This window comes from Penicillium hispanicum, assembly GCF_028827665.1.
Source record: "Penicillium hispanicum strain IBT 35686 chromosome Unknown utg000002l_segment0_segment0, whole genome shotgun sequence".
NCBI classification, from domain to species: Eukaryota; Fungi; Ascomycota; class Eurotiomycetes; order Eurotiales; family Aspergillaceae; genus Penicillium; species Penicillium hispanicum.
Genome location: NW_026623194.1, coordinates 725,871 through 737,324, shown reverse-complemented (window position 1 = coordinate 737,324; position 11,454 = coordinate 725,871). Strand labels below are relative to the sequence as shown.

At 55.2% G+C, this 11,454-nt stretch overlaps 3 protein-coding genes across 3 annotated transcripts; all 3 read right to left on the bottom strand.

Moving 5' to 3' along the window:
• Positions 1–3,758: 3,758 nt before the first annotated feature.
• N7459_002040 (uncharacterized protein) lies at positions 3,759–4,619 on the bottom strand (the record flags this gene model as incomplete). Its single annotated transcript, XM_056941225.1, has 1 exon — positions 3,759–4,619. One exon carries the CDS (start codon positions 4,617–4,619, stop codon positions 3,759–3,761), a length of 861 nt encoding a protein of 286 aa, XP_056803080.1.
• A 1,076-nt stretch (positions 4,620–5,695) lies between these two features.
• Positions 5,696–8,393, bottom strand: N7459_002039 (DUF3824 domain-containing protein; the record flags this gene model as incomplete). The annotated part of the gene is made up of 3 exons (XM_056941224.1): positions 5,696–6,153; positions 6,220–6,570; positions 6,638–8,393. 3 exons carry the CDS (start codon positions 8,391–8,393, stop codon positions 5,696–5,698), a joined length of 2,565 nt encoding a protein of 854 aa, XP_056803079.1.
• A 1,499-nt stretch (positions 8,394–9,892) lies between these two features.
• Positions 9,893–11,317, bottom strand: N7459_002038 (phosphoesterase superfamily protein; the record flags this gene model as incomplete). The annotated part of the gene is made up of 2 exons (XM_056941223.1): positions 9,893–10,699; positions 10,754–11,317. 2 exons carry the CDS (start codon positions 11,315–11,317, stop codon positions 9,893–9,895), a joined length of 1,371 nt encoding a protein of 456 aa, XP_056803078.1.
• Between the last annotated feature and the right edge of the window lie 137 nt (positions 11,318–11,454).

Genomic DNA, 11,454 nt, shown 5'->3' with positions numbered 1-11,454 from the left:
AAGGCAACTTTATGAGTAACCTTGGAAAGAATCTACGGATGATTGAGGCTTACGGTCAAAATCATTTCGGAGCAATTCAGGTATTTTACCGCACTGTCTGGCCAATCAACAAATGACCGTCCATGAATACAATACAGTAGTATCTTTACATGAGATGTGCTGCAAGGTACTGCGCATTAGGGCCATTTCCCATTTCCAAATTCATCCCTTTGCCCCTTTCATGTGGGCGCATCTATAGCTTTGCTATGGCACTTTCTACTATGTTAACCCACTCCGGAGGAAAGGTCAGCTTCTCCGTCGGAAGAGCTCTCCATTCCTGCACTAACTGAGTCTGATCCTGCTTCCAGCCCTGCACACTACGCCCTATCCACGGCCCCATCGCCTCTGCAGTTGCCCCGATCTTCTCGAACTGAACTGTATGAGTACCCTGATCGATAAAAACATGCCGGACAAGACCAGCACCCACTCCACCACTCCCTCCAAACCCCGTTTCAGTAATCTTCGCTGCCTCTGTATGCTGCCCATGATAATATCAAGAACTGACAGTGCTCCTGCACCCGCGCTATGACCGATACCCATTATGAGCCGGGGCATCTCAGCGCGGAACTAAGATACCATGTGGAGAATGTCGCGGCTATAATCAGTCCAAGTGCCTGAATCGTGTCAGTCTTCTATCGGGGCCTCTTAGGTTTACTCCTTTCCGCACTGACTGGCGGTTCCGAGGTGCTGTTCGTTGAGAATGCCACTAGCACATTGGTTCACGGCGTCGGCTACCCAGATTGCGCAGATACGAAAGCCATCTTGCTTGGATCGAGCAAAGAGCTCTTCCCATAGAGGCTCATATACTTCCTCGTCTCGGTTACTGGTGGGCTCGCATTGTGGGACAACACGGACATGCCTTGGGGATTGAGGCGCCACAGGTGGCGATGAATATTACATCCCCTGGCTGAGGGTTTAGATTATTGATAGGGGAATACTTTTTGATACACAGCTTTAATGGGGCCTCTGGGGTGGCCGTAGCACGAGCGTTATCTCGAATATACTGCGCGTCGATAACGTGCTCGGTGATATGAAAGGGAAAGTCCATTGCGTCGAATTAGCCACGAAGTAATTTCCAAAGCTGAAGATCGCAATCCTTTGGTCGCAGGAGTGTTTGGGGGGGGGGGGGGGAATCAACTATATATACCCGGTGTTTATTGGATACGCCTGGCTAATCCACGATCGTCTCGGATCCACACTTACGGAGTTCCCGGTGGGATCGATATGCAGATTTATGGTCTCGAAACTCCTTCCAAGGTTGCGAGCCTCGGCTGTAATGCGGAGAAAAGACACCTCATGCGGGGGCTATAATATATCTATATCTTAGATTATCAGCCTTAGTTTTATCCTATGTTGTAGTAAATTTTTTTAATTCTGCTTAAACTAGTTTTGCGCTGGTTTAAAAGTACTTCGACGTTCAAAGTCGTTTATGACTTTTAAAGGGATCGGAAAATCTTAAAGGGGCCGACTCGAGATCGTTTGATTTACTTATTTGGAAGGGAGGATTTTCGGAGGGGCCGTCCGATCTGTAACCTCCTCCCCGGACTTGAATACCGTCGGGAAAGGCATCTGAATACCGTAGACCCACTTGGGCATCTCAGGAATCACAAATACTCCTGATCGGCTATATCCGTGACGCAGAGAACCATTTAGCATTTAATATTTGGCCCCCTTAGCTTCCACGAGTCCGCTCTGACGGATATGACCGACGCCCCCAAAGAACTAATATATTGCTACGCCCTGTCCATGCTGTTGAGGCATTGTTTAGCATTGACCCAACGACGAGCATCCTCACGCGGTGATTGGCAGAGCACCTCGCATACCTAGATAGGACTAGCTCTGCAGATCTGAAATTAATCCATGGATCCATAGATGATTGTGGAGCGTCGGCATTGGGCGTGTCAACCATGTGGGTTTAAGATGATGCAAAAAGAAAAAATCAAATAAATCAAATAAAAGAAAGAATCCAACAGATTTCCAGTGGCTTTTCTCCTGCAGATCCTTCAATACAGGACACAAATAGCATACGTAGATTACACAGCAATATCCCCCCCCCCCCAGGCGTTCGTTTACCGGGATAGAATAGTTACCTTTACCATAACTATGACCTAATTCATATATCAATTTTGCCGAGGGAAAATTATGATTTTCATCGACTCAAACATATTTTGGGGGCGGAGGTCCGATGAGAGTGCCAGGATACTACTGTGTCGATCAACAGTGTCTATCTAGGCATCCGAGTTACATCGTGAAACCACACTATAGTCACCAGGCATGATCATAATTGAACGATGATGGGGACGATACATAGCAGCAATAGCTACTTTGACAAGGCCAGATGCAATCGGATTGCTATCGTGGATCCCGGATGCACGTTCAAATTTAATGCAAATTATGCCTTCAGGCCGGCATTTACTTCTTCCCATGCAATTAAACTCAGAAATGCTGGGAGTCAAACGGTTCCCGTACATGCGCTGCATTCCACTCTCGTCTTCTTAAGTTGGTGGCAGCTGTCTCAGGCTTGCAGACCGTCCTCCTCGTCATGTAGATAGCCTGTGCTCTCTCTGTCTCCCTCTCTTTCAGATGGCAGTGTGACTTGTTTCCACCGCACCGTGTGCTCCTCTTCATGAGTTCCCCAGACGTACAGAAAAAGAATGTCCACGTGTATTAAAAAATAAGGGATCTCGCAGCCCCCAGCGCTGGCAGGGCAGCGACCGGGACTGCTCCCAACAGGGTGTGTATTTCCGTTGCAACCTCGAAGTGTGAAAAGGCTAATCCACACTGCTAGAAGTTCTATCTGCACATTTTCCTCTGCCCTTGTGCCAGTCAGCAATTCCCTCGGTCGCAAGCTGATGGTCATCGGAGCGGTAGTGCTCTTCTTGCCTTCTCGCGTGGGTTTAAAGGAGCCAAGATACCAATTTCGCTGTGAGTCACTTGTTTCTTCCCTCTATAATGAATGATGGCCACTTTCTGACTGTCCTCCAGTCCTGCCTGTTGTGCCTTCCAGGAATCGACAGCGCAGGAATCTCCAGCATAATTTCAATAATCGTGACAGAAATAGCAGACCCGGCAACATACGGCGCATACAATGGGATCATATTCCTTGCCATTACATTCAGCTTCCTGCGGGACCACTTTGGGTGAATCTACACTGGATGACACACTACTGGCATTGAATGTTCTAGACAAACCTCCCATTAGGATGGTGGCACTGGTTCTCATCTTGGTGGCCATGCTGCCGCTTTCCAGATCTGCTGTCACCGCTTCCCACAGTCATTGAGTGACTTCACGCGAGACATGACTCTTCGCAAGAGCGATGACTATATTGGAATGTTGATAGCCGCCACTCCTCCAAATCCCAGAAACAGGACTTCTTTACTACGCATGTTCTTTCCCGCATTCAAGGGTATCGAACCTTCGCCGGAGTGGCCGCAGGCGTACGCTTGCCGACATTTCTGAGCACTGTACTTTCTATAATGAATCGATGCGCTCTAAGTGTTGCCCCTTGTTGGTCATTATCCTACATCTATGTCATAACAGCTGTTCCTAGACCCTGTTGTCCGGCGATCAGTTGATGACGGAAGCGTCTCTGCGGAATACCACAGAAACCTAGCGACGATGCTGGGATCTGTACAGCCGAGCTGGTCGGCACTGATGTGGCAATGGCCAATGCGACACTGCAGTAGCTCTATTACATCGAATCACAATTCGACCTATTCCTAAGACAATGCAGGAAGAACAAAGTGCATGATTTCGATATCAGCGCTGGCTTCCAGAGCAACCCCATCCGACTCCCGCGTCAACCGAATACAAGCCTCATCTTCAAAAGGCGTCGCAGCTCCATCCCCCATCGACGTCGTCGCCACACCCTTCCCCTCGAGCACATACAGCAGCTGCGTCGCATCCCGCGCCGCGACAAGCCACCTCCTCCCCGCAACGACCTTGACCAGCTGCACACACGTCTCCCTCTCCGTGAACACGCCCAGCGTCTTCTTGAACACCCCCTCGCCTGCACCCGGACACGGCGTCCACGCAAACGCCTTCGGCTTGACGATCACCGGCTTATCGAACCGCGGCTCCGCATACACCAACGGCCGGTGGTGATAGTACTCCCACAGCGCCTCGAAGCCATCCTTGCCCTCCGCGTCGCCGTCGGCGAAGTACCTGCCGCCCTCGAAGCGGCCCCTCGCCTTCAACGCGGCCTGCGCAGTGGCCAGCGCGTCGAACGAGAGGTACCCCTGCCCGCTCGTGCCGCCGAACTGCAGCACGAGCACGTCGCGGTCGCCGCCCTCGTCGTGCTGCGGGCCGTACGGCACGGCTTCCGGGTGGTAGCACAGCTCGCCTTCGCGCAGCAGCATGTCCGGCGCGATGGAGACGGCGTTGCGCACGGCGTACCGGAACTGGTCGAAGTTGTGCTTGTGGAGCGGCGAGTAGAAGGCGCCTTGGCGCACGAGCGAGAGGTAGTAGTTCTCCGGCGTGCCGTCGTCGCCGTGGAATAGGCTGCGGAAGGCGAGGCCGTCGCCGCGGTGCTTGAGTGGCGGGGGGACGAAGTCGAGGGCTTTGCCGTGGACGATGTCCATTTTGTTCTTGTCAAGGCTGGGTGGAGGTTTTCACTCGTTGGGGTTTCGCGAGTTGTTACGGCTGGGCCAAAGGCTCGGGTGGTTGGTTGTATGCGACTGAGTGAAGGTGATCGCTTGCCATTGAAGAGCGTCTTATAGGATGCTGGGAGCGGGGAGACCTAGCGAAGCCCGATAGTTGAAAGTGGGGGGGGGGCGTCTTGTATATGCAACGTTGGAAATTCCAAGTTGTCAGTGGCTAAACAGCTAGCCGGTTAACCGTGGGAGAATCGGGTCTGCATCATCAATATCAGCAAAAGTACTGCGCATGGCTTAGTGGGTTTCTACAATAGAGCATTTTTTGGTAAAGGTCTATTGTTTGTATTTATAGGCGGATGTGCCTGCCGGTCCCAGGTGCCCTCTCTCAGAGGAATACAGGCAGTGCAGCGTCGACCGATCAGAGTGAGTGGTTTAGAAATAAATCTCCTCCGGGTCCCGCGGGCCCAAATGACGTGGATAGAATGTGGCTAACTATATTTAGTTACGCAGCTCACGCGTGCTTAGTTGTATCTTGGGGCGATTTCACACCGCTCGACGATAGTAAATGTGACATTGGTATTTCTTCCCACAGGGCTAGGTATTACCCAAATAGCCGAGTTGTGACCTACACCGGATAACGAGTCTCTACAGCCAGCGATCACAAGCTACGGGAGAAAGCAATACACGAGAAAGCATTGGAATATCTGAGGGAAATACAGTCATGAATCATCATCATAACGCGAATCATTATCATAAAGTGCAGGTATCAAGTCATGACCAAAACCAGAGGGAAATAATGTACCAAGGGAAGATAGAGAAAGATAGGGACGGGGATAACGGTGCGAAGAGAATAAAAAGTCATATCACAGGATCAAAGGAGAAACATATCGGGGGGGCATGAAGGCATGTCAAATACAGGTGCGAAAACGGAATGGGCCGCCCGAACAACGCAAGAGAAGGAAGGCACCTCGTCATCCAAAACAAGTCGAATCGAGTTTCCGCTATCACAGGCAGGGCAGTCGAACCACTTGGGTGCCGAGGCCCCGTGTGGTCTGACCGAATTAGATCAAAACTCGAGTGAACTTTTTCATGAAATCCTCGAATTTTTCGGCAGCCGGGTCCTTTTCGGGGAGGAGACGACCGTGGGTGTCGAATCGATCGGGCAGGTCAATGGTCGAGTCTGATTCAGATTCAGGGACTTTATACGCGTCCTGAGACTGTGCAGAGGAATGCTGTGGGCGAGCCGCAGAGCTGGTGCGGTCCTTGTCTGAATGGGAATGAGGCTTATCCGAGTAGAGCACAGAAGAGCGTCGACGGTGGTGGCGGTCGCGATGGGACCGATGTCCATGTGAGTCAATTGTAGAATCGCTGTCGTCAGTCTCGTAGCCAGGATCCGGACGCATTCGATGCGAAGGATCCGAACCTAGGTCAAAGGCAACGGATTTAGAATGCGCTGGTTGGCTGCCAGATCCCGGTACGGACGTTGTTTGCTGGGGTGGTTGGGCGTAGATGCCTAGACCTGAAGATGACAGCGTCAGCGTCTCTTATCTGGATTGCAGTCCAAGACCGGTTCAAATGAACGCACCATCCGGCTTGTGGTACTGATCAGTAGCTAGGATGGAGCTTTCTGCTGCACTCACATTCTCATCGGCCCTCCGCGGCCGGGGCGCGTAGGTCTCAGGTCCCGGTCCTGCGCCCCCATAGCTGTAGGGCTGGGGTGGGGGTGCTGCACCCGGGGGCGGAGGGTAGTCGCCTGGGTTGTAAGGGTTGGGCGTGGTATTCAGGTTAGGGGTGGAGCCCGGCGGCGGCGGAAAGTAGTTGGTGTTGGGATAGTAGTTGTCCGCGGGCTGCGCAGGCGGGGCATGAGGAGAGGCCGGATACGGCTCAGGGTCATAGGCCTCCTCATAAGGATCACGGTGAGCATCGTCCTCATATCCTAATTGACGTGTGAGTACGTTTATTTTCATTGGGCGAAATATGAGAAAGAGCAGTATCAAACTTACGAGATCTGGAGTGTTCCTTCTCGGCCTTCTTGCGATCCCGGTGCTGCGCGTACTTGTGCGCGGCATAGCCCAGGCCAGTAGCCCCTAGGGCAGCTTCCGCAATCTCTCGCGAACGACTGCGGTGCTTCTTGCTACTGCGGTTGCGACGGCCTTCACGGTCTGAGCCTGAAGAGCTGCCGCTGTACCGAGCGCCACGGCTCCGGCTGCGGCTGCGGCTGCGGCGCCGACCATACTCAGCACCGTCCGAATAGTAAGCAGTGTTCGGACTGGCGGGCGCGCCGTAGTAGTGATCAGCAGGAATACTACCGGTGACGGGATCGTGGCCATACTCGATTAAGCCAGCCGAGTCGCGAGCGGGATCGGGATACATATCGCTTGGGCCGCGGCTTCGGGACCGGGACCGGCGGCGCTCACGGCTCACGGTCTCTTTGTCGTCCTTCTCTGCTTTCTTCTTCTCATAGAATCCAGTAGCAGCAGCGGTACCCAGACCGGCGGCGACGACAGGAAGCGCTTTCCTAATGCGGCTGTGAGAGCGCTCACCCTTACGAGACCGAGAGCGGTTGATTTGATGCTCGACCAGACCAGCCACAGCGGCTCCAGCAAGACCGGCACCTGCCATATGCTTTCGACGCTGAGACTGGCTGCGAGCATCGTCCTTCTCGGAGCGGGAGGTGCTGAGACCCCGGGCACGCGAGCGGGAACGAGTGCGCGAGCGGCTCCGGCGTTCGTCATTGTTCTTCTTCTTCTGCATAGCGGCCACACCGGCGGCAACAGCCACGGCACCAAGGCCAAGCTCCATCAGCGTCTTGGACCGCGAGTGCGAGTGCGAGCGGCTGCGGCTGCGGCTGCGACGGCCGCGGCTGTGATGACTGTAGCGGTGGGAACGGTCGTCATCAAAGGAGTGCGAGCGGTGTCGGCTTCGGCTCTTGCTGCGGTAGTAGTCACGGACGTGTCCGGCAGCATTGACGGCCACGGCGCCGAGCGCGCCGGCGCCGGCAGTCTTCATAGCGTGGCTCATGCCATGGCTTACTTCTTCGCCATCACGCTTGCGGTGGCTGCGGAGCAGCTCAGCCGCGCCAACGCCCACAAGAGCACCTTCTGCAAGGTGACGCTTATGGTGAGGATGCTCGCCATCGTAGTCTCGGGTCTCCTTGCGGATGTAGACCATGCTATCATCGCTGCTGTAGTCCTGGTCACGATCGCTGCGGCGACGACTAATCTGAGAAATGGAGTCTCCGGGGCTTAGCTCGCGGACGCGACGACGACGGTGGTAGTAGTAGGGATCTTCCTCGGCATCCGAGCGGCGGATCATCTCATACTCGGACTCGCGGGGGCTGGCGTAGGCATTCCGGGCTGGACGAACAATTACTGACTGATCGAGCATAATGACAGGTGGATCCCGCCGCAGTGGTCTTTCTAGTGTATCCAGGGAACTGGAGAAGCGATGGTGGTGGAAGGTGGAGGAGGGTCCAAGGTACTCACTGTCGTAGTGATCTCTTTCATAGTCCCGCTCGTAACGGCGAACCGGCGGGTCGTAGTCAATCTCCCGCTCATACCGCTGGATGGACATGGGCTCCTCACGGTCCGTCTTGCGGCGGATGACGAGCTCCCGGTCTCCGGAGTAAGGGTCATCGCGGCTCATCATGAAGTCTCGTCGGTCCTCTCGGTCTTCGGATGGAATGACGTAACGCTTGATCGTGACGGGACGGTCGTCCCAGTCGCGGTCACGCTCACGCTCTCGATAGACGTACGACATGGTACCCTGATGAGAGACGGGGAGGGTAAGAGTAGATGCGTGGGTGTGAGGGTGAGAAAGTGATGGAGGGGAAGATAAGATGACAGGAATGGGAGGGGCCAGAAAACGGGTCAGACGCAAGACGCCGCAGGAAATGCAGGGAATTGGAGGGGGCGCAGGCAGGTGGGGTCGCGCTGCAGAGGCTGTGATCGACTAGCGTATGATGTCGCCGCAAATACGGGCGGCCTCGCGCATCCGATTGGAGGCGAGCCTTTCCAGAAGAAAATCGAAGGCGCTGAAAGGATGCGCGCGGAGGAATCGGAGAGCGAGAGCAGTGCAGGCCGAGCGGAGCCTCCTCAGACCCCGCGGGTCGCTGTAGATCAGGCAGGCAACGGGGAAAGGCAAAGTCGCTGGCAACAAGGCGGGACAAGACCAGGAAAGCAGGAAAGCAGGGTGGCAAAGACAGGAAATGGAAGGTGGCAAGATTGATGAAGGCGAGGCGAGTAGAATCGAGGCGACGAGGAGGGTTGGTAGATGAAAGATGGAAGATGATCGATGATCGATGATAGATGAAAGAAAGAAAGAGGCGAGTCGCAGGCGAATAAATCCCCAACTGAACAAAGCCACGTGAGGCTCCGTCCTCAGCCCCCGTCACCGATTGCAGACGCCCATCGCCAGCGCGTCGGAGGTGTGTTTCGCACGCTTGACCCGGGTGCGCCGAGGGCAAAACACCGGTGTGTAGTGGCTGAGAGTGTTTACCCTCGGCGACTGGTTCTCTCCCGTCTCGCATCCACGGAACCCCTCGCGGGCTGGGGTCCTACGCCCATGGGTCTGCAGATGCCAGGCGGCTACTTGAAACGCGACACTCATTACGCTGCATGCGCATGCTCTCTCCGTGGCTGCTGGACTGCGTCGCGCTCTCAATACTGCAGAGTATACTCGTCGACAATGTCATCCCAGGCCGTGCTCGATGACGTCAGGGCCCCGCGGAGAACCAACCCGCCCCAGTCCAAGGCTTTCTATTCGTCGCCTCGTGGGGTCCCTTCGAACTGAAAGAACTGCGGCGGAAACCTGGGTCAAAACCAAATCTACACACGGGTTACCGGTGGTCGACAGCCCGAGGAATGCCGTGGCTCCCCCGAAGCTGCGGTTGCAACTCCACATGTGGCCAAGTCCTCGCATGACGTGTCGTGGCTTTTGCCTCACGTTAACTATCCGCCGTGTCGGGCTGATGCAGATGCTGTGCGACCATGGTGCGAGGGCAGAAGCGCAGATATGGGTAGACAGCAGCTGTCTCTGGCTATTCATAATACCGTTGGCATTTATTGACAGTTGGCTATGCGAGGTATTGACATTATACGATGCTGACTATCTTTCAAAGGACCCATTCCATCACATCGCCCATATATCCCCACAGCGATGACAACACCTTCATGTCGTTCGGCCTATCACTGTATCCTCAATCAATTAGAAAAATCTATTATCAGGGGATGGGAATGGGGGACAGAAAAAGGGCCTACTTACGTCTTCAGTCTGAATGCCTTGGGCACGGGCAAAGTCACCGGGGTATCTGTGCGTGGCTTGCTCTGGATGAGATGCTCGAAGGAGGCGGCCAGCTGCACGCGCGGCGTGAACGGTTCGAAATCCCACAGGTAGCCCAGGGTGCGCAGGATCGACGAGCCCGAGTACGAGACCGTCTGCCCGTCGGCAGTGGTGCCCTCCTGCTCGACCTGGGCCTTGGCCACCCACGGGGAGATGAGCAGGGTTGGGATGCGGCCGCCGAGACGGTCGAACGTGAACGTGTACGGCTCACCGTTGGGCGCCGTCTCGGTGTAGGTCAGGTTGTCGGGGCGGACGGCCAGCGGCGGCGGGACGTGGTCGTGGAAGCCGCCGGTCTCGTCAAAGGTGAGAATGAGCAGGGTCTCGTTCCACTGAGGACTGGCCCGGAGGGCGTCGTAGACGTTCTTGATAAACAGCTCTCCTTCGGAGATCAGGCCCGTCGGGTGCATGGAGTTGGTGCCCTGGCCGCAGCAGGAGGGGTCGACGAAGCTGAACTCTGGCAGAGTGCCGGCAGCGGCGTCTGCGTAGAAGCTTGACATGGGCTGAGCCAGATCGGCGTTGCCGCTGGCAAAGGTCCAGTCGAAAAAGTAGGCATCGATCATGCTAGTGTCAGTATAGTAGTTCTTCCAGGTGTGGTTAGTCTCGGACAACTGCTGGAAGATCGATCGCTGCGTGAGCCCATGCACGTCCGAATTGAACGAATCATCGTTGATGCCGTGGCCGGCCGAGGTGCCGGAGAGGACGTAGGCGCGGTTCGGGTTGGTCGGCTGGGAGGCATTCAGTTCTGTCTTTAGTCCAGCGTTGTGGGGAACACAACTTACCCCCGGAAAGTCCGAGTGCCAGTGGTTGAAGGTCAGATAGTTCTGGACCAGGGCAGTCATGACGGGCACCTCCGACTCAAGATAGTAGTTGAGCACCTGGGTGGCCAGCTCCGTCTTGTTGGCATCGTCACCGTGGCTACGCAGCTGCTCGTGCACGAAGCCCTTTTGTTTAGGTGTGAGCTGGCCGCTAGCAATGGCGACATTGTCCGGGGTAAAACTGCCATAGAACTCGATGTTGTTGCCCGTGACGGAATGATCGGGGTCATCCAAGATGGAGTCGTAGTCCTTGCCTTTGCTGCATACCGTGCCGCGAGAAGCATCGTAGAGGTCGTACGGGTTGCAGTAGGGACCGTTATTGATGGGATTCTCGAGGCCCTTGAGCGTCTGTCCGCCGAGCAAGTTATCCACCGAGCGGTTCTCCATCTCCAGGATGACCACGTTCTTGATCTTGCTCTTCAAATTGCTGATCGCAGATGAGGAGTGGGCGGCATTGCGACGCTTTGGAGGCGCAGCGTTCACTGCTACCCCGAAGGCCAGGAGTCCCAGAAGAGCACCGGTCTTCATGATGCGCGTGAGTGATGGCAGGTCGGAACACTCCGCGTTGGTTAGCAAGGGCACAGGTTCCTTTCTCCCTATCGTGATCGCGTTCAGATTGGCAACCCCCCGGGAGAGTCAGCGTCTCGTCGCACTCGCGAAGGAGA